This window comes from Vanellus vanellus (assembly GCF_965231255.1).
Source record: "Vanellus vanellus genome assembly, contig: HAP1_SCAFFOLD_1759, whole genome shotgun sequence".
Taxonomy (NCBI): Eukaryota; Metazoa; Chordata; class Aves; order Charadriiformes; family Charadriidae; genus Vanellus; species Vanellus vanellus.
In genome coordinates this window covers 1-19,764 of record NW_028127375.1, presented here as the reverse complement: position 1 = coordinate 19,764, position 19,764 = coordinate 1, and the positions used below count along the sequence as shown (strand labels likewise).

Sequence of the window (19,764 nt, the reverse complement as noted above, 5' to 3'; positions counted from 1 at the left end):
GTAGGACACCAATGGGTGGGGGCACCCATGACTAGGAAGCACCCATGAGTAGGGGGCACCCATGGGTGGCGGTAGGGTGTCCATTCATGGTGATACCACCAGGAGTGGTGGGCAGAAACCACGGCCAAAACTGCACCTCCATATGTCATCCCTGTGGCATGGAGGACACCCATTAGTGTGGGACATCCACGAGTAGGAGGCACCCATGGGTGGGAGGCACCCATGGGTAGAGGGCACCCATGGGTGGTGGTAGGGTGTCCATTCATGGTGATACCACCAGGAGTGGTGGGCAGAGACCACAGCCAAAGCTGCACCTCCATATGTCATCCCCGTGGCATGGAGGACACCCAATGGTGTGGGACATCCACGAGTAGGAGGCACCCATGAGTAGGGGGCACCCATGGGTGACGGTAGGGTGTCCATTCATGGTGATACCACCAGGAGTGGTGGGCAGAGACCACGGCCAAAGCTGCACCTCCATATGTCATCCCTATGGCATGGAGGACACCCATTAGTGTGCGACACCCACGAGTAGGAGGCACCCATGGGTGGTGGCCCCAAGAAGGAGAGCACCCATGGGTGCCGACGTCTCTCTCCGTCCCCTCGCCCCCCCAGGCGCCAACCCCTGCGAGCACTTTGGGCGCTGCGTGAACACGCAGGGCTCCTTCGAGTGCCGCTGCGGCCGGGGCTACGCGGGGCCGCGGTGCGAGAGCGACGTCAACGAGTGCCTGTCGGGTCCCTGCCGCAACCAGGCCACCTGCCTGGACCGCATCGGGCGCTTCACCTGCATCTGCATGGCCGGTAGGGGCCACCACCCATGGGTCCGGGAAGACGTGGGGTGAGGGGCTGGGGTGGAGGTGGGTGCTGGGGTGGTTGCGGGACGTGGAATGGGACCTGGTGTGGTTCTGGGGTGGTGGTGGGACCTGGTACAGGTTCTGGTGTGGTTCTGAAATGGGTGTGGGACATGGTGTGGGTTCTGGGATGGGTGTGGGACCTGGTGTGGGTGCTGGGATGGGAGTGGGACGTGGTATGGGTTCTGGGGTGGTGGTGGGACCTGGTACGGGTTCTGGTGTGGTTCTGGGATGGGTGTGGGACCTGGTATGGGTTCTGGGGTGGGTGTGGGACCCGGTGTGGGTGCTGGTATGGGTGTGGGACCTGGTATGGGTTCTGGGGTGGTGCTGGGCTGGGTGTGGGACGTGGTGTGGGTTCTGGGATGGTTGTGGGACCTGGTATGGGTGCTGGGATGGGAGTGGGACATGGTATGGGTTCTGGGATGGGTGTGAGACCTGCTGTGGGTTCTGGGGTGGTGGTGGGACCTGGTACGGGTTCTGGTGTGGTTCTGGGATGGGTGTGGGACCTGGTATGGGTTCTGGGGTGGGTGTGGGACCCGGTGTGGGTGCTGGTATGGGTGTGGGACCTGGTATGGGTTCTGGGGTGGTGCTGGGCTGGGTGTGGGACGTGGTGTGGGTTCTGGGATGGTTGTGGGACCTGGTATGGGTGCTGGGATGGGAGTGGGACATGGTATGGGTTCTGGGATGGGTGTGAGACCTGCTGTGGGTTCTGGGGTGGTGGTGGGACCTGGTACGGGTTCTGGTGTGGTTCTGGGATGGGTGTGGGACCTGGTATGGGTTCTGGGGTGGGTGTGGGACCCGGTGTGGGTGCTGGTATGGGTGTGGGACCTGGTATGGGTTCTGGGGTGGTGCTGGGCTGGGTGTGGGACGTGGTGTGGGTTCTGGGATGGTTGTGGGACCTGGTATGGGTGCTGGGATGGGAGTGGGACATGGTATGGGTTCTGGGATGGGTGTGAGACCTGCTGTGGGTTCTGGGGTGGTGGTGGGACCTGGTATGGGTTCTGGTGTGGTTCTGGGGTGGGTGTGGGACCTGGTATGGGTTCTGGGATGGGTGTGGGACCTGGTGTGGGTGCTGGGATGGGAGTGGGACGTGGTATGGGTTCCGGGGTGGTGGTGGGACCTGGTACGGGTTCTGGTGTGATTCTGGGGTGGGTGTGGGACCCGGTGTGGGTGCTGGTATGGGTGTGGGACCTGGTATGGGTTCTGGGATGGGTGTGGGACCTGGTAGGGGTGCTGGGATGGGTGTGGGACATGGTGTGGGTTCTGGGGTGGTGCTGGGATGGGTGTGGGACCTGCTGTGGGTTCTGGTGTGGTTCTGGGATGGGTGTGGGACCTGGTGTGGGTGCTGGGATGGGAGTGGGACGTGGTATGGGTTCTGGGGTGGTGGTGGGACCTGGTATGGGTTCTGGTGTGGTGCTGGGATGGGTGTGGGACCTGGTATGGGTTCTGGGGTGACGCTGGGATGGGTGTGGGACCTGGTGTGGGTGCTGGGATGGGTGTGGGACATGATGTGGGTTCTGGGATGGGTGTGGGACGTGGGATGGATGTGGGTCCTGAGATGGGTGTGGGGCCTGTGCCGGGACCTTCTATGGGACCTGGGCTGGGTCCCGCTACGGGTCCTGGTGGGTCCAGGCAGGTTTCACCTCCACTTGCTCAGCCGGTGGGTGCCCCGAGGGGGCACGGGGAAGGCATAGCGGTGGCGGTGGGTGTCGGGGTGGGGGTGAGGGTGGCGGTGGGTGTCGGGGTGGGGGTGAGGGTGGCGGTGGGTGACGGTGACGGTGGGCGCAGGGTTCAGCGGACCCCTCTGCGAGGTGGAGGTGGACGAGTGCCAGAGCAGCCCCTGCGCCAACGGCGGCCGCTGCCACGACCTGGTCAACGCCTTCTCCTGCTCCTGCCCCCCCGGTGAGCACCCACCCCTCAGCACCCACCCCTGGGGCACCCACCTCCCCCTGGGAACCCACCTCAACATCAACCACCTCCATGGGGACCCACCTCCAGCGCCCATCTTGGGGGGGGGGGGGGGGGGTTGCTCCAGGCTGAGGTGGCACTTTTGGGGGTGCAGGAGGTCTGGGGTGCCCCGAGGGGAGCTTTTTTTGGGGGGGGGGGGGGGAGGGGGAGGACTTCACCCCACCCATGGGTGCCCCCCCCCCCAGGTTTCTCGGGTCCCACCTGCCAGACGGACATGGACGAGTGCGCCAGCACCCCCTGCCGCAACGGCGCCCAGTGCCTCGACCGCCCCAACGGCTACGAGTGCCGCTGCGCCGAGGGTGAGTCCCTCCCCCCCACCCACCCCCGGACCCCCAGCACCCATGGGTGGGCATGGAACCCGGCATTGACCACCCACCGTCCATGGGTGGCTGTGGAACCCCAACATTGACCACCCAGCACCCATGGGTGGGCATGGAACCCGGCATTGACCACCCACCAGCCATGGGTGGCTGTGGAACCCCAACACTGACCACCCAGCACCCATGGGTGGGCATGGAACCCGGCATTGACCACCCACCAGCCATGGGTGGCTGTGGAACCCCAACATTGATCACCCAGCACCCATGGGTGGGCATGGAACCCGGCATTGACCACCCACCGTCCATGGGTGGCTATGGAACCCCAACATTGACCACCCAGCACCCATGAGTGGGCATGGAACCCCGTCATTGCCCATCATGGCACCCATGGGCACCCCTGCCTTCATGGTGTTGGCCATTTTGCACCCATGGGTGTCCCTGACCTTCTTCCATTGCCCACCCTGCACCCATGGGTGTCCTCAACCCCATGGCATTGCCCAACCCACACCCAGGGCTGTGCTCAGCCTCCTGCCGTTGTCCACCCTGCCACCCATGGGTGTCCCTGACCTTCTCCCATTGCTCAACCTGCACCCATGGGTGTCCCTAATTCTCCACCATTGCCCGTTCTGCACCCATGGGTGTCCCTGACCTTCTCCCCTTGCCCAACCTGCACCTATGTTGTCACCAGCCCCGTGGCATTGCCCACCCTGCCACCCATGGCTGTCCCTGACCTTCTCCCATTGCCCACCCTGCACCCATGGGTGTCCTCAACCCCATGGCATTGCCCAACCCACACCCATGGCTGTCCTCAACCTCCTGCCGTTGTCCACCCTGCCACCCATGGGTGTCCCTGACCTTCTCCCATTGCTCAACCTGCACCCATGGGTGTCCCTAATCCTCCACCATTGCCCGTTCTGCACCCATGGGTGTCCCTGACCTTCTCCCCTTGCCTGTCCTGCACCCATGGTGTCACCAGCCCCATGGCATTGCCCAACCCACACCCACGGCTGTCCTCAACCTCCTGCCGTTGCCCACCCTACCACCCATGGGTTTCCCTGACCTTCTCCCCTTGCTCGTCCTGCACCCATGGGTCCCCCCCAACCCCCTTTCCCCACCCACCGTATCCGTCAGGTTTCGAGGGACCTCTCTGCGAGCGCAACGTGGACGACTGCTCGCCGGACCCCTGCCACCACGGCACCTGCCTGGACGGCATCGCCAGCTTCTCCTGCGCCTGCGCCCCCGGCTTCACCGGCTACCGCTGCGAGCTGCAGCTGGACGAGTGCCACAGCAGCCCCTGCCGCAACGGCGGCAAATGCATCGACCGCATCGACGCCTACCAGTGCAACTGCCCACCCGGCACCGCCGGTAGGGCGTGGGGTGGAGTGGGGTGGGGTTGGGGTTGGGTAGGGAGGTGGAGGGTCTTCTCTGGTTGGCGCTGGTTGTCATGTAGAGTCTTATGTGGTCGATGGAGACGGCGGTGGGTCCCATCAGGGTGTTTGTTGGGTGCTGGACATGGTGTTGGGGCTTATCTGGTCATGGGGTGGTTGATGGAGATGATGCTGGGTCCCATCAGGGTGTTTGTTGGGTGCTGGACATGGTGTTGGGGCTTATCTGGTCATGGGGTGGTTGATGGAGATGGTGTTGGGTCTTATCTGGTCATGGGGTGGTTGATGGAGATGATGCTGGGTCCCATCAGGGTGTTTGTTGGGTGCTGGACATGGTGTTGGGGCTTATCTGGTCATGGGGTGGTTGATGGAGATGGTGTTGGGTCTTATCTGGTCATGGGGTGGTTGATGGAGATGATGCTGGGTCCCATCAGGGTGTTTGTTGGGTGCTGGACATGGTGTTGGGTCTTATCTGGTCATGGGGTGGTTGATGGAGATGATGCTGGGTCCCATCAGGGTGTTGGGTGGTTGATGGACGCAGGGTTGGGTCTTATGTGGTCATGGGGGGGTTGATGGAGATGATGCTGGGTCCCATCAGGGTGTTTGTTGGGTGCTGGACACGGTGTTGGGGCTTATCTGGTTGTGGGGTGGTTGATGGAAATGGTGTTGGTTCTTATCTGGTCATGGGGTGGTCGATGGAGACGGCGGTGGGTCCCATCAGGGTGTTGGGTGGGTGCTGGACATGGTGTTGGGGCTTATCTGGTCATGGGGTGGTTGATGGAGATGATGCTGGGTCCCATCAGGGTGTTGGGTGGTTGATGGACACGGGGTTGGGTCTTATGTGGTCATGGGGTGGTTGATGGACATGGTGTTGGGTCCCATCAGGGTGTTTGTTGGGTGCTGGACATGGTGTTGGGTCTTACCTGGCCATGGGGTGGTTGCTGGTCATGGCATTGGGTCTTATCTGGGCACTGGGTGGGTGCTGGATGTGGCGTTCGGTCCCACCTGGGTGTTGGGTGGGTGGTGGACGGGGTGTTGGGTGCCATCTGGTCATGGGGTGGGTGCTGGACGTGGCGTTGGGTCCCACCTGGGTTTTGGGTGGGTGGTGGACGTGGTGTTGGGTCCCACCTGGGTGTTAGGTGGGTGGTGGACGGGGTGTTGGGTGCCATCTGGTCATGGGGTGGGTGCTGGACGTGGCGTTGGGTCCCACCTGGGTTTTGGGTGGGTGGTGGACGAGATGTTGGGTCCCACCTGGGTGTTGGGTGGGTGCTGGGTGTGGTGTTGGGTGCCATCTGGTCATGGGGTGGGTGCTGGACGTGGCGTTGGGTCCCATCTGGTCATGGGGTGGGTGCTGGACGGGGTGTTGGGTCCCACCTGGGTGTTGGGTGGTTGGTGGACGTGGCGTTGGGTGCCATCTGCTCATGGGTGGGTGCTGGGTGTGACGGGTCCCATCTGGTCATGGGGTGGGTGCTGGACGTGGCGTTGGGTCCCACCTGGGTTTTGGGTGGGTGGTGGACGAGATGTTGGGTCCCACCTGGGTGTTGCGTGGGTGCTGGGTGTGTTGTTGGGTGCCATCTGCTCATGGGTGGGTGCTGGACGTGACGTTGGGTGCCATCTGCTCATGGGTGGGTGCTGGGTGTGTTGTTGGGTGCCATCTGCTCATGGGTGGGTGCTGGACGTGACGTTGGGTGCCATCTGCTCATGGGTGGGTGCTGGGTGTGTTGTTGGGTGCCATCTGCTCATGGGTGGGTGCTGGATGTGACGTTGGGTGCCATCTGCTCATGGGGTGGGTGCTGGACGTGGCGTTGGGTCCCACCTGGGTGTTGGGTGGGTGCTGGATGTGGCATTGGGTCCCATCTGCTCATGGGGTGGGTGCTGGATGTGGCGTTGGGTCCCACCTGGGTTTTGGGTGGGTGCTGGGTGTGGTGTTGGGTGCCATCTGCTCATGGGGTGGGTGCTGGATGTGGCGTTGGGTGCCATCTGCTCATGGGGTGGGAGCTGGGTGTGGCCTTGGGGTCCCATTTGACCACAAAGTGGGTGCTGGACGTGGCATTGGGTGCCATCTGCTCATGGGTGGGTGCTGGATGTGACGTTGGGTGCCATCTGCTCATGGGGTGGGTGGTGGACGTGGCGTTGGGTCCCACCTGGGTGTTGGGTGGGTGGTGGACAAGATGTTGGGTCCCATCTGGTCATGGGGTGGGTGCTGGACGTGGGGTTGAGTCCCACCTGGGTGTTGGGTGGGTGCTGGATGTGGCATTGGGTCCCATCTGCTCATGGGGTGGGTGCTGGATGTGGCGTTGGGTCCCACCTGGGTTTTGGGTGGGTGCTGGGTGTGGTGTTGGGTGCCATCTGCTCATGGGTGGGTGCTGGACGTGACGTTGGGTGCCATCTGCTCATGGGGTGGGTGCTGGGTGTGACGTTGGGTCCCATCTGGTCATGGGGTGGGTGCTGGATGTGGTGTTGGGTCCCACCTGGGTGTTGGGTGGGTGGTGGACGTGGTGTTGGGTCCCACCTGGGTGTTGGGTGGGTGCTGGGTGTGGTGTTGGGTGCCATCTGCTCATGGGTGGGTGGTGGACGTGACGTTGGGTGCCATCTGCTCATGGGGTGGGTGCTGGGTGTGACGTTGGGTCCCATCTGGTCATGGGGTGGGTGCTGGACGTGGTGTTGGGTCCCACCTGGGTGTTGGGTGGATGGTGGACGGGGTGTTGGGTGCCATCTGCTCATGGGTGGGTGCTGGGTGTGGTGTTGGGTGCCATCTGCTCATGGGTGGGTGCTGGACGTGACGTTGGGTGCCATCTGCTCATGGGTGGGTGCTGGGTGTGGTGTTGGGTGCCATCTGCTCATGGGTGGGTGGTGGACGGGGTGTTGGGTGCCATCTGCTCATGGGGTGGGTGGTGGACGTGGCGTTGGGTCCCACCTGGGTTTTGGGTGGGTGGTGGACGAGATGTTGGGTCCCATCTGCTCATGGGGTGGGTGGTGGACGTGGCGTTGGGTCCCACCTGGGTGTTGGGTGGGTGCTGGGTGTGGTGTTGGGTCCCACCTGGGCACTGGGGTGGGTGCTGGACGTGGGGTTGGGTCCCATCTGCTCATGGGGTGGGTGGTGGACGTGGTGTTGGGTCCCACCTGGGTGTTGGGTGGGTGCTGGGTGTGGTGTTGGGTGCCATCTGCTCATGGGTGGGTGCTGGACGTGACGTTGGGTGCCATCTGCTCATGGGGTGGGTGGTGGACGTGGCGTTGGGTCCCACCTGGGTGTTGGGTGGGTGCTGGGTGTGGTGTTGGGTCCCACCTGGGCACTGGGATGGGTGCTGGACGTGGCGTTGGGTCCCACCAGTGCATGGAGTGGGTTCCACCGTGGGTTGATCACCGGGTGCCACCACATCCGCCCGTGAGCAGGTGCTCCGTGGGTTGCCATCAACCTGGTGGGGCTCAGCCCCGTCACCTTTGGGTGCCTCAACCGCTGACGGGACGGGTGCTGAGGTGGGACCACCCTTGGGTGCCAGGTGTGAACTGCGAGTTGAACCCCGACGACTGCGCCAGCGCCCCCTGTGTCCACGGCGTCTGCCGGGACGGCATCGACCGCTACGACTGCCTCTGCCGGCCCGGCTTCACAGGTGGGGGGGACCCATGGGTGCTGCTGGGAGTGGGTGGGGGTGGGGGGGGGCCACCCTGCCCACCGGGTGCTCGTTGGGTGGTAGGAGACCACTCCTGGTAGCGGATGTCCTAGCGTGGGTGGTAGGAGAACTCGGTGCCCATTGGGTGCTCCCATGGGTGCTGGAGGTCCTCCACGTCCACTGGGTGCTCCCATGGGTGCTGAGGGGCCTTGGTGGCCACTGGTTGGTCCCATGGGTGCTGGGGGGCCTCGGTGCCCGTTGGGTGGTAGGAGAGCACTCCTGGTAGTGGATGTCCTACCGTGGGTGGTAGGAGAACTCGGTGCCCACTGGGTGCTCCCTTGGGTGCTGGAGGTCCTCCATGTCCACTGGGTGCTCCCATGGGTGCTGAGGGGCCTTGGTGGCCACCGGTTGGTCCCATGGGTGCTGGGGGACCTCAGTACCCATTGGGTTCTTCCATGGGTGCTGGGGGTCCTCCACGTCCACTGGGTGCTCCCATGGGTGCTGAGGGGCCTCAGTGCCCATTGGGTGGTAGGAGACCACTCCTGGTAGCAGACGTCCTAGCGTGGGTGGTAGGAGAACTCGGTGCCCATTGGGTGCTCCCATGGGTGCTGGAGGTCCTCCACGTCCACTGGGTGCTCCCATGGGTGCTGAGGGGCCTTGGTGGCCACTGGTTGGTCCCATGGGTGCTGGGGGGCCTCGGTGCCTGTTGGGTGGTAGGAGACCACTCCTGGTAGCGGACATCCTAGCATGGGTGGTAGGAGAACTCGGTGGTCATTGGGTGCTCCCATGGGTGCTGGAGGTCCTCCACGTCCACTGGGTGCTCCCATGGGTGCTGAGGGGCCTTGGTGGCCACTGGTTGGTCCCATGGGTGCTGGGGGACCTCAGTACCCATTGGGTTCTTCCATGGGTGCTGGAGGTCCTCCATGTCCACTGGGTGCTCCCATGGGTGCTGAGGGGCCTTGGTGGCCACCGGTTGGTCCCATGGGTGCTGGGGGACCTCAGTACCCATTGGGTTCTTCCATGGGTGCTGGGGGTCCTCCACGTCCACTGGGTGCTCCCGTGGGTGCTGAGGGGCCTTGGTGGCCACCGGTTGGTCCCATAGGTGCTGGGGGACCTCAGTACCCACTGGGTTCTTCCATGGGTGCTGGGGGTCCTCCATGTCCACTGGGTGCTCCCATGGGTGCTGAGAGGCCTTGGTGGCCACCGGTTGGTCCCATGGGTGCTGGGGGGCCTCAGTGCCCATTGGGTGGTAGGAGACCACTCCTGGTAGCAGACGTCCTACTGTGGGTGTTAGGAGAACTCGGTGCCCACTGGGTGCTCCCATGGGTGCTGGAGGTCCTCCATGTCCACTGGGTGATCCCACGGGTGTTGGGGGTCCTCTGTGTCCACTGGGTGCTCCCATGGGTGCTGAGGGGCCTTGGTGGCCACCGGTTGGTCCCATGGGTGCTGGGGGACCTCAGTACCCATTGGGTTCTTCCATGGGTGCTGGGGGTCCTCCACGTCCACTGGGTGCTCCCATGGGTGCTGAGGGGCCTTGGTGGCCACTGGTTGGTCCCATGGGTGCTGGGGGGCCTCGGTGCCCACCGGGTGCTGGGGAGGGCACGGTGCCCGTTGGGTGGTAGGAGACCACTCCTGGTAGCGGATGTCCTAGCGTGGGTGGTAGGAGAACTCGGTGGTCATTGGGTGCTCCCATGGGTGCTGGAGGTCCTCCACGTCCACTGGGTGCTCCCATGGGTGCTGAGGGGCCTTGGTGGCCACTGGTTGGTCCCATGGGTGCTGGGGGGCCTCGGTGCCTGTTGGGTGGTAGGAGACCACTTATGGTAGCGGATGTCCTAGCGTGGGTGGTAGGAGAACTCGGTGGTCATTGGGTGCTCCCATGGGTGCTGGAGGTCCTCCACGTCCACTGGGTGCTCCCATGGGTGCTGAGGGGCCTTGGTGGCCACCGGTTGGTCCCATGGGTGCTGGGGGGCCTCGGTGCCCGTTGGGTGGTAGGAGACCACTCCTGGTAGTGGATGTCCTACCGTGGGTGGTAGGAGAACTTGGTGGTCATTGAGTGCTCCCATGGGTGCTGGAGGTCCTCCACATCCACTGGGTGCTCCTGTGGGTGCTGGGGGTCCTCGGTGCCCACCAGGTGCTGGGGAGGGCACGGTGCCCATTGGGTGGTAGGAGACCACTCCTGGTAGTGGATGTCCTAGCGTGGGTGGTAGGAGAACTCGGTGGCCATTGGGTGCTCCCATGGGTGCTGGAGGTCCTCCACGTCCACTGGGTGCTCCCATGGGTGCTGAGGGGCCTTGGTGGCCACTGGTTGGTCCCATGGGTGCTGGGGGGCCTCAGTGGTGGGCGCCTATGATGGGTGCCCACATTGGGTGCCCCAGTTGGGTGTCCCATTGATTCTCCACGTTGGGTGCCCATGTTGGGTGTCCCAGTTGGGTGTCCCATTGATTGTTCTCGTTGGGTGCCCCAGTTGGGTGTTGCATTGATTCTCCACATTGGGTGGCCATGTTGGGTGTCCCATTTATTGTCCACGTTGGGTGCCCATGTTGGGTGCCCCAGTGATTGTCCACGTTGGGTGCCCCGGTTGGGTGTCCCATTGATTCTCCACGTTGGGTGCCCATGTTGGGTGCCCCAATTGGGTGCCCCATTGATTCTCCACATTGGGTGCCCATGATGGTTGCCCCTGGTGGGTCGCCCATTGATCACCCACGCTGGATGCCCCCATCGGGTGCCCGTATTGGGTGCCCCCATTGACTACCTAGACAGGGACCCTCAGTTGGGTGCCCACCAGGGTGCCCCCACCGCCACCCGTGTCCCCCTCCCCCCGCCCAGGTCCCCGTTGCACCCTGGAGATCGACGAGTGCGCCTCCAACCCCTGCCACGAGGGTGGCACCTGCGTGGACGGCGCCAACGGTTTCACCTGCCTCTGCCCCCCGGGCACCCGCGACACCCAGTGCCGCCCCAGCACCCTGCCCTGCCGCAGCAGCCCCTGCGCCCACGGCACCTGCCGCGACCACGGCGATGGGTGAGCACCCAACCGGCAGTGGCTTGGAGGGTGCCCATGGGTCACCATGCCCAAGTTCAGGGGTGCCCGAGGTTGTCCATGGGTGCTGGTGGGTGGGTGGTGGGAGGTCAAGGGGGTCCATGGGTGCCCGAGGTTGTCCATGGGTGCTGGTGGGTGGGTGGTGGGAGGTCAAGGGGGTCCATGGGTGCCCGAGGTTGTCTATGGGTGGTGATGGGTGGGTGGTGGGAAGCCAAAGGGGTCCATGGGCGCCCGAGGTTGTCCATGGGTGCCTGAGGTTGTCTATGGGTGCTGATGGGTGGCTGGTGGGAGGCCAAGGGGGTCCATGGGTGCATGAGGTTGTCCATGGGTGCCTGAGGTTGTCTATGGGTGCTGATGGGTGGGTGGTGGGAGGTCAAGGGGGTCCATGGGTGCCTGAGGTTGTCCATGGGTGCTGATGGGTGGGTGGTGGGAGGTCAAGGGGGTCCATGGGTGCATGAGGTTGTCCATGGGTGCCCGAGGTTGTCTATGGGTGCTGATGGGTGGGTGGTGTGAGGCCAAGGGGGTCCATGGGTGCCCGGGGTTGTCCATGGGTGCCCGAGGTTGTCCATGGGTGCTGATGGGTGGGTGGTGTGAGGCCAAGGGGGTCCATGGGTGCCCGAGGTTGTCCATGGGTGCCCGAGGTTGTCCATGGGTGCTGATGGGTGGGTGGTGTGAGGCCAAGGGGGTCCATGGGTGCCCGGGGTTGTCCATGGGTGCCCGGGGTTGTCCATGGGTGCTGATGGGTGGGTGGTGGGAGGCCAAGGGGGTCCATGGGTGCCCGAGGTTGTCCATGGGTGCCCGAGGTTGTCCATGGGTGCTGATGGGTGGGTGGTGGGAGGCCAAGGGGGTCCATGGGTGCCCGGGGTTGTCCATGGGTGCCCGAGGTTGTCCATGGGTGCTGATGGGTGGCTGGTGGGAAGCCAAAGGGGTCCATGGGTGCATGAGGTTGTCCATGGGTGCTGGTGGGTGGGTGGTGGGAGGCCAAGGGGGTCCATGGGTGCCCGAGGTTGTCCATGGGTGCCCGAGGTTGTCCATGGGTGCTGATGGGTGGGTGGTGTGAGGCCAAGGGGGTCCATGGGTGCCCGGGGTTGTCCATGGGTGCCCGAGGTTGTCCATGGGTGCTGATGGGTGGGTGGTGGGAGGCCAAGGGGGTCCATGGGTGCCCGAGGTTGTCCATGGGTGCCTGAGGTTGTCTATGGGTGCTGATGGGTGGGTGGTGTGAGGCCAAGGGGGTCCATGGGTGCCCGGGGTTGTCCATGGGTGCCCGAGGTTGTCCATGGGTGCTGATGGGTGGGTGGTGTGAGGCCAAGGGGGTCCATGGGTGCCCGGGGTTGTCCATGGGTGCCCGAGGTTGTCCATGGGTGCTGATGGGTGGGTGGTGTGAGGCCAAGGGGGTCCATGGGTGCCCGAGGTTGTCCATGGGTGCCCGAGGCTGTCCATGGGTGCTGATGGGTGGGTGGTGTGAGGCCAAGGGGGTCCATGGGTGCCCGGGGTTGTCCATGGGTGCCCAAGGTCGTCCATGGGTGCTGATGGGTGGGTGGTGGGAGGCCAAGGGGGTCCATGGGTGCATGAGGTTGTCCATTGGTGCCCGAGGTTGTCCATGGGTGCTGATGGGTGGGTGGTGGGAGGCCAAGGGGGTCCATGGGTGCCCGGGGTTGTCCATGGGTGCTGATGGGTGGGTGGTGGGAGGCCAAGGGGGTCCATGGGTGCATGAGGTTGTCCATGGTTGCCCGAGGTTGTCCATGGGTGCTGATGGGTGGGTGGTGGGAGGCCAAGGGGGTCCATGGGTGCCTGAGGTTGTCTATGGGTGCTGATGGGTGGGTGGTGGGAGGCCAAGGGCGTCCATGGGTGCCCGACGTTGTCCATGGGTGCCCGAGGCTGTCCATGGGTGCTGATGGGTGGGTGGTGTGAGGCCAAGGGGGTCCATGGGTGCCCGGGGTTGTCCATGGGTGCCCAAGGTCGTCCATGGGTGCTGATGGGTGGGTGGTGGGAGGCCAAGGGCGTCCATGGGTGCCCGAGGTTGTCCATGGGTGCTGGTGGGTGGGTGGTGGGAGGTCAAGGGGGTCCATGGGTGCCCGAGGTTGTCTATGGGTGCTGATGGGTGGGTGGTGGGAAGCCAAAGGGGTCCATGGGTGCCCGGGGTTGTCCATGGGTGCTGATGGGTGGCTGGTGGGAGGCCAAGGGGGTCCATGGGTGCCTGAGGTTGTCTATGGGTGCTGATGGGTGGGTGGTGGGAGGCCAAGGGGGTCCATGGGTGCCCGAGGTTGTCTATGGGTGCTGATGGGTGGCTGGTGGGAAGCCAAAGGGGTCCATGGGTGCCTGAGGTTGTCCATGGGTGCTGATGGGTGGGTGGTGGGAAGCCAAGGTGGTTCATGGGTGCCCGAGGTTGTCCATGGGTGCAGATGGGTGGGTGGTGGGAGGCCAAGGGGGTCCATGGGTGCCCGGGGTTGTCCATGGGTGCCTGAGGTTGTCCATGGGTGCTGATGAGTGGGTGGTGGGAAGCCAAAGGGGTCCATGGGTACCCGAGGTTGTCCATGGGTGCCTGAGGTTGTCCATGGGTGCTGATGGGTGGGTGGTGGGAGGCCAAGGGGTTCCATGGGTGCCCAAGGTTGTCCATGGGTGCCTGAGGTTGTCCATGGGTGCTGATGGGTGGGTGGTGGGAGGCCAAGGGGGTCCATGGGTGCATGAGGTTGTCCATGGGTGCCCGAGGTTGTCCATGGGTGCTGATGGGTGGGTGGTGGGAGGCCAAGGGGGTCCATGGGTGCCCGAGGTTGTCCATGGGTGCTGGTGGGTGGGTGGTGGGAGGTCAAGGGGGTCCATGGGTGCCCGAGGTTGTCCATGGGTGCCCGAGGTTGTCCATGGGTGCTGGTGGGTGGGTGGTGGGAGGCCAAGGGGGTCCATGGGTGCATGAGGTTGTCCATGGGTGCCCGAGGTTGTCCATGGGTGCTGATGGGTGGGTGGTGGGAGGCCAAGGGGGTCCATGGGTGCCCGACGTTGTCCATGGGTGCCCGAGGTTGTCCATGGGTGCTGGTGGGTGGGTGGTGGGAGGCCAAGGGGGTCCATGGGTGCATGAGGTTGTCCATGGGTGCCCGAGGTTGTCCATGGGTGCTGATGGGTGGGTGGTGGGAGGCCAAGGGGGTCCATGGGTGCCCGAGGTTGTCCATGGGTGCCCGAGGTTGTCCATGGGTGCTGGTTGGTGGGTGGTGGGAGGCCAAGGGGGTCCATGGGTGCATGAGGTTGTCCATGGGTGCCCGAGGTTGTCTATGGGTGCTGATGGGTGGGTGGTGGGAGGCCAAGGGGGTCCATGGGTGCATGAGGTTGTCCATGGGTGCCCGAGGTTGTCCATGGGTGCTGATGGGTGGGTGGTGGGAGGCCAAGGGGGTCCATGGGTGCCCGAGGTTGTCCATGGGTGCTGATGGGTGGGTGGTGGGAGGCCAAAGGGGTCCATGGGTGCCCGAGGTTGTCCATGGGTGCCCGAGGTTGTCCATGGGTGCTGATGGGTGGGTGGTGTGAGGCCAAGGGGGTCCATGGGTGCCCGGGGTTGTCCATGGGTGCCCGAGGTTGTCCATGGGTGCTGATGGGTGGGTGGTGGGAGGCCAAGGGGGTCCATGGGTGCCCGAGGTTGTCCATGGGTGCCCGAGGTTGTCCATGGGTGCTGATGGGTGGGTGGTGGGAGGCCAAGGGGGTCCATGGGTGCATGAGGTTGTCCATGGGTGCCCGAGGTTGTCCATGGGTGCTGATGGGTGGGTGGTGGGAGGCCAAGGGGGTCCATGGGTGCCTGAGGTTGTCTATGGGTGCTGATGGGTGGGTGGTGGGAGGCCAAGGGGGTCCATGGGTGCCCGACGTTGTCCATGGGTGCCCGAGGTTGTCCATGGGTGCTGATGGGTGGGTGGTGGGAGGCCAAGGGTGTCCATTGGTGCCTGAGGTTGTCCATGGGTGCTGATGGGTGGGTGGTGGGAGGCCAAGGGGGTCCATGGGTGCCCGGGGTTGTCCATGGGTGGCCGAGGTTGTCTATGGGTGGTGACAGGTGGCTGGTGGGAGGTCAAGGGGGTCCATGGGTGCCCGAAGTTGTCCATGGGTGCCCGAGGTTGTCTATGGGTGCTGATGGGTGGGTGGTGGGAGGCCAAGGGGGTCCATGGGTGCCCGGGGTTGTCCATGGGTGCCCGAGGTTGTCTATGGGTGCTGATGGGTGGGTGGTGGGAGGCCAAGGGGGTCCATGGGTGCCCGGGGTTGTCCATGGGTGCTGATGGGTGGCTGGTGGGAAGCCAAGGGGGTCCATGGGTGCCCGGGGTTGTCCATGGGTGCCCGAGGTTGTCTATGGGTGCTGATGGATGGGTGGTGGGAGGTCAAGGGGGTCCATGGGTGCCCGGGGTTGTCCATGGGTGCTGCTGGGTGGCCGTGGGTGCTCAGATGAGGGAGGGTGTGCCCATGGTTCTCCATGGTGGGGGGTGTCTGGAGATATCCATGGGTGCCTGTGGGTGCTTCAGAGGGTACCTACAGCTGCCTGATGGAGCACCCATGGGTGCTCCATGGGGGGCGGACTGGGGGGCGGCGCTGCCTGAGGGTGCCCCTGGGTGCCGGGGGTGGGGGGTGCCCATGAGTGTTTGGGGGGACACCAGGGGAGAAGCCCATGGGTGCTCACGGGGGTGCCCATGGAGAAGAGGGGGGGGGGGTGTTGGCTGGGGGCACCCTTGGGTGCCCAGCACCCATGGGTGTCCCATCTCCCCCCCCCCCCCCCAAAATAGGTTCACCTGCCAGTGCCAGGCGGGCTGGGGGGGGCCCACCTGCTCCCGGAGGGAGGACCCCTGTGCCACCCGTCCCTGTCACCACGGGGGGACCTGCGCCCCCCTGGGGGGGGGGTACCGCTGCCACTGCCCCCCCGCCTACCAGGGTACGGCCCCCCCCGGGGGGACCCCCCACCCCCACCCCCTGCCCACCCCGGGGACACCTTGGGGACACCTTGGGGACACTCCTGCCCACCCCGGGGACCCCCTGGGGACACCCTGGGGTCACGCTGGGGACCCTCTGCCCACCCCGGGGTCCCCCTGGGGACCCCCTGGGGACACACTGGGGACCCTCTGCCCACCCCGGGGACCCCCTGGGGACACCCTGGGGACACGCTGGGGACACTCCTGCCCATCCTGGGGACACGCTGGGGACCCCCTGGGGACACCCTGGGGACTCCCTGGGGACCCTCTGCCCACCCCGGGGACCCCCTGGGGACACCCTGGGGACACCCTGGGGACACTCCTGCCCACCCCGGGGACCCCCTGGGGACACCCTGGGGACACACTGGGGACACACTGGGGACACTCCTGCCCACCCCGGGGACCCCCTGGGGACCCCCTGGGGACACCCTGGGGACCCTCTGCCCACCCCGGGGACCCCCTGGGGACACCCAGGGGACACGCTGGGGACACTCCTGCCCACCCCGGGGACACCTTGGGGACACCCTGGGGACACCCTGGGGACCCCCTGGGGACACGCTGGGGACACTCCTGCCCACCCTGGGGACACCACAGGGACCCCTCTGCCCACCCTGGGGACCCCCATGGGGACCCCCTGCCCACCCCGGGGACACCTTGGGGACACGCTGGGGACACCCTGCCCACCCTTGGGACCCCCTGGGGACACCTTGGGGACACTCCTGCCCATGCCGGGGACACCACGCCCATGTCCCCTGCCATGCCCATGTCCCCTCCTGTCCCCATGTCCCCTCCTGTCCCCCTGTCCCCTGCTGTCCCCATGTCCCCTCCTGTCCCCATGTCCCCACCATGCCCATGTCCCCACCATACTCCTGTCCCCTCCTGTCCCCATGTCCCCACCACGCCCATGTCCCCTCCTGTCCCCATGTCCCCTCCTGTCCCCATGTCCCCTCCTGTCCCCATGTTCCCACCACACCCATGTCCCCTCCTGTCCCCCTGTCCCCTCCTGTCCCCATGTCCCCACCACGCCCATGTCCCCTCCTGTCCCCATGTCCCCTCCTGTCCCCCTGTCCCCTGCTGTCCCCATGTCCCCTCCTGTCCCCCTGTCCCCTCCTGTCCCCATGTCCCCATCACACCCATGTCCCCTCCTGTCCCCATGTCCCCTCCTGTCCCCGTGTCCCCACCACGCCCATGTCCCCACCATACTCCTGTCCCCTCCTGTCCCCATGTCCCCATCACGCCCATGTCCCCTCCTGTCCCCATGTCCCCTCCTGTCCCCCTGTCCCCTGCTGTCCCCATGTCCCCACCATACTCATGTCCCCTCCTGTCCCCATGTCCCCTCCTGTCCCCATGTCACCACCATGCCCATGTCCCCTCCTGTCCCCCTGTCCCCTGCTGTCCCCATGTCCCCTCCTGTCCCCATGTCCCCAGGGTGACACGTGTGTGTGTCCCCCCCCGCAGGCGCGCAGTGCCAGCTGGAGGTGGACCAGTGCTCCTCGGGGCCGTGCCACCACGGGGGCACCTGCCTGGGTGGCGCTGGCACCTACCGCTGCCTCTGCCCCCCACCCTACACAGGTGGGCACCCATGGGTGCTGGGGGGGCTCCGAGGGGGCGGGGGGGGGGGGGTGCTGTGCCATACCCTTCACAGGTGGGCACCCATGGGTGCTGGTGGCACCGTGGGTGGAGGCTGCAGAACTGGTGGCTCTGTCCCATGTCCTCATGGGTGCCACCGCGCCCTGAGGGGTGCCACCACGCTGGGTGTCCCCGTGGCGGCCACATCCTCATGGGTGCCACCACGCTGGGCGACCTGATGGGTGCCACCACGCTGGGTGTCCCCATGGTGGCCACGTCCTCATGGGTGCCACCATGCTGGGTGACCTGATGGGTGCCACCACGCTGGGTGTCCCCATGGTGGCCATGTCTTCATGGGTGCCACCATGCTGGGTGACCTGATGAGTGCCACCTTGATGGGTGCCCCCGTGGTGGCCACATCCTCATGGGTGCCACCACGCTGAGTGTTGCCATGGTGGCCATGTCCTCTTGGTTGCCACCATGCTGGGTGACCTGATGGGTGTCACCACGCTGGGTGTCCCCATAGTGGCCACATCCTCATGGGTGCCACCATGCTGGGTGACCTGATGGGTGCCACCATGCTGGGTGTCCCCATGGTGGCCACGTCCTCATGGGTGCCACCACGCTGGGTGTCACCATGGTGGTCACATCCTCATGGGTGCCACCATGCTGGGTGACCTGATGGGTGCCACCATGCTGGGTGTTGCCATGGTGGCCACGTCCTCTTGGTTGCCACCATACTGGGTGTCCCCGTGGTGGCCACGTCTTCATGGGTGCCACCACACTGGGCGACCTGATGGGTGCCACCATGCTGGGTGACCTGATGAGTGCCACCTTGATGGGTGTCCCCATGGTGGCCACGTCCTCATGGGTGCCACCACGCTGGGTGTCCCCATGGTGGACATTTCCTCATGGGTGCCACCATGCTGGGTGTCCCCGTGGTGGCCACATCCTCATGGGTGCCACCATGCTGGGTGACCTGCTGGGTGCCACCATGCTGGGTGTCCCCATAGTGGCCATGTCGTCATGGGTGCCACCATGCTGGGCGACCTGCTGGATGCCACCACGCTGGGTGTCCCCATGGTGGCCACATCCTCATGGGTGCCACCATGCTGAGTGTCGCCATGGTGGCAACGTCCTCATGGGTGCCCCCACGCTGGGTGTCCCCATGGTGGCCACATCCTCATGGGTGCCACCATGCTGGGTGACCTGCTGGGTGCCACCATGCTGGGTGTCCCCATGGTGGCCACGTCCTCATGGGTGCCACCACACTGGGTGTCCCCATGGTGGCCACGTCCTCATGGGTGCCACCACGCTGGGTGTCCCCATGGTGGTCACATCCTCATGGGTGCCACCATGCTGGGTGTCACCATGGTGGCCACGTCCTCATGGGTGCCACCACGCTGGGTGACCTGATGGGTGCCACCATGCTGGGTGTCCCCATGGTGGCCACGTCCTCATGGGTGCCACCACACTGGGTGTCCCCATGGTGGCCACATCCTCATGGGTGCCACCATGCTGGGTGTCACCATGGTGGCCACGTCCTCATGGGTGCCACCACGCTGGGTGACCTGATGGGTGCCACCATGCTGGGTGTTGCCATGGTGGCCACGTCCTCTTGGTTGCCACCATGCTGGGTGACCTGATGGGTGCCCCCACGCTGGGTGTCACCCCGCGGGTGGCGGTGGCCGACGGTGTCCCCGTGGCGCAGGGCGGGCGTGCGAGGTGGCCCTCACTCCCTGTTCCCCCAACCCCTGTGACAACGGTGGCATCTGCGTCCCCACCCCGGAGGACTACGGGGGCTTCACCTGCCGCTGCCCCCCCGGCTGGCAAGGTACCCGCACCCATGGGTGGCCCCCCCCGCCCCCGGGCCCCCTGGCACCCATGGGTGGCCCCCGGCACCCTCAACCCCCCCCCCCCCACTTTGTCACCCTGACCCCCCCCATCACCATCACCCCCCCCCCCGACACCCTGACCCCCCCCAGCCCCCCCTGAGCCCCCCATCCCCCACTGTCCCCCCCATTTCCCTCTGCCCCCCCCGCCCCCCACACCCCCTTTCCCCCCATCCCCCCCTTCACCCCCCGCCCCCCACACC

At 65.4% G+C, this 19,764-nt stretch overlaps 1 protein-coding gene across 1 annotated transcript in view; it reads left to right on the top strand.

Moving 5' to 3' along the window:
• Positions 1-19,503, top strand: part of LOC309685314 (uncharacterized protein) — a gene marked incomplete at both ends in the record, with an annotated part of 28,699 nt that extends 9,196 nt beyond the window's left edge. Inside the window, 9 exon segments of the mRNA XM_082501099.1 lie at positions 616-801; positions 2,640-2,753; positions 3,005-3,118; positions 4,271-4,504; positions 8,025-8,135; positions 10,962-11,154; positions 15,918-16,063; positions 17,559-17,672; positions 19,381-19,503. Of these exon segments, the coding sequence (XP_082357225.1) occupies positions 616-801; positions 2,640-2,753; positions 3,005-3,118; positions 4,271-4,504; positions 8,025-8,135; positions 10,962-11,154; positions 15,918-16,063; positions 17,559-17,672; positions 19,381-19,503 (1,335 nt within the window).
• Positions 19,504-19,764: the final 261 nt, after the last annotated feature.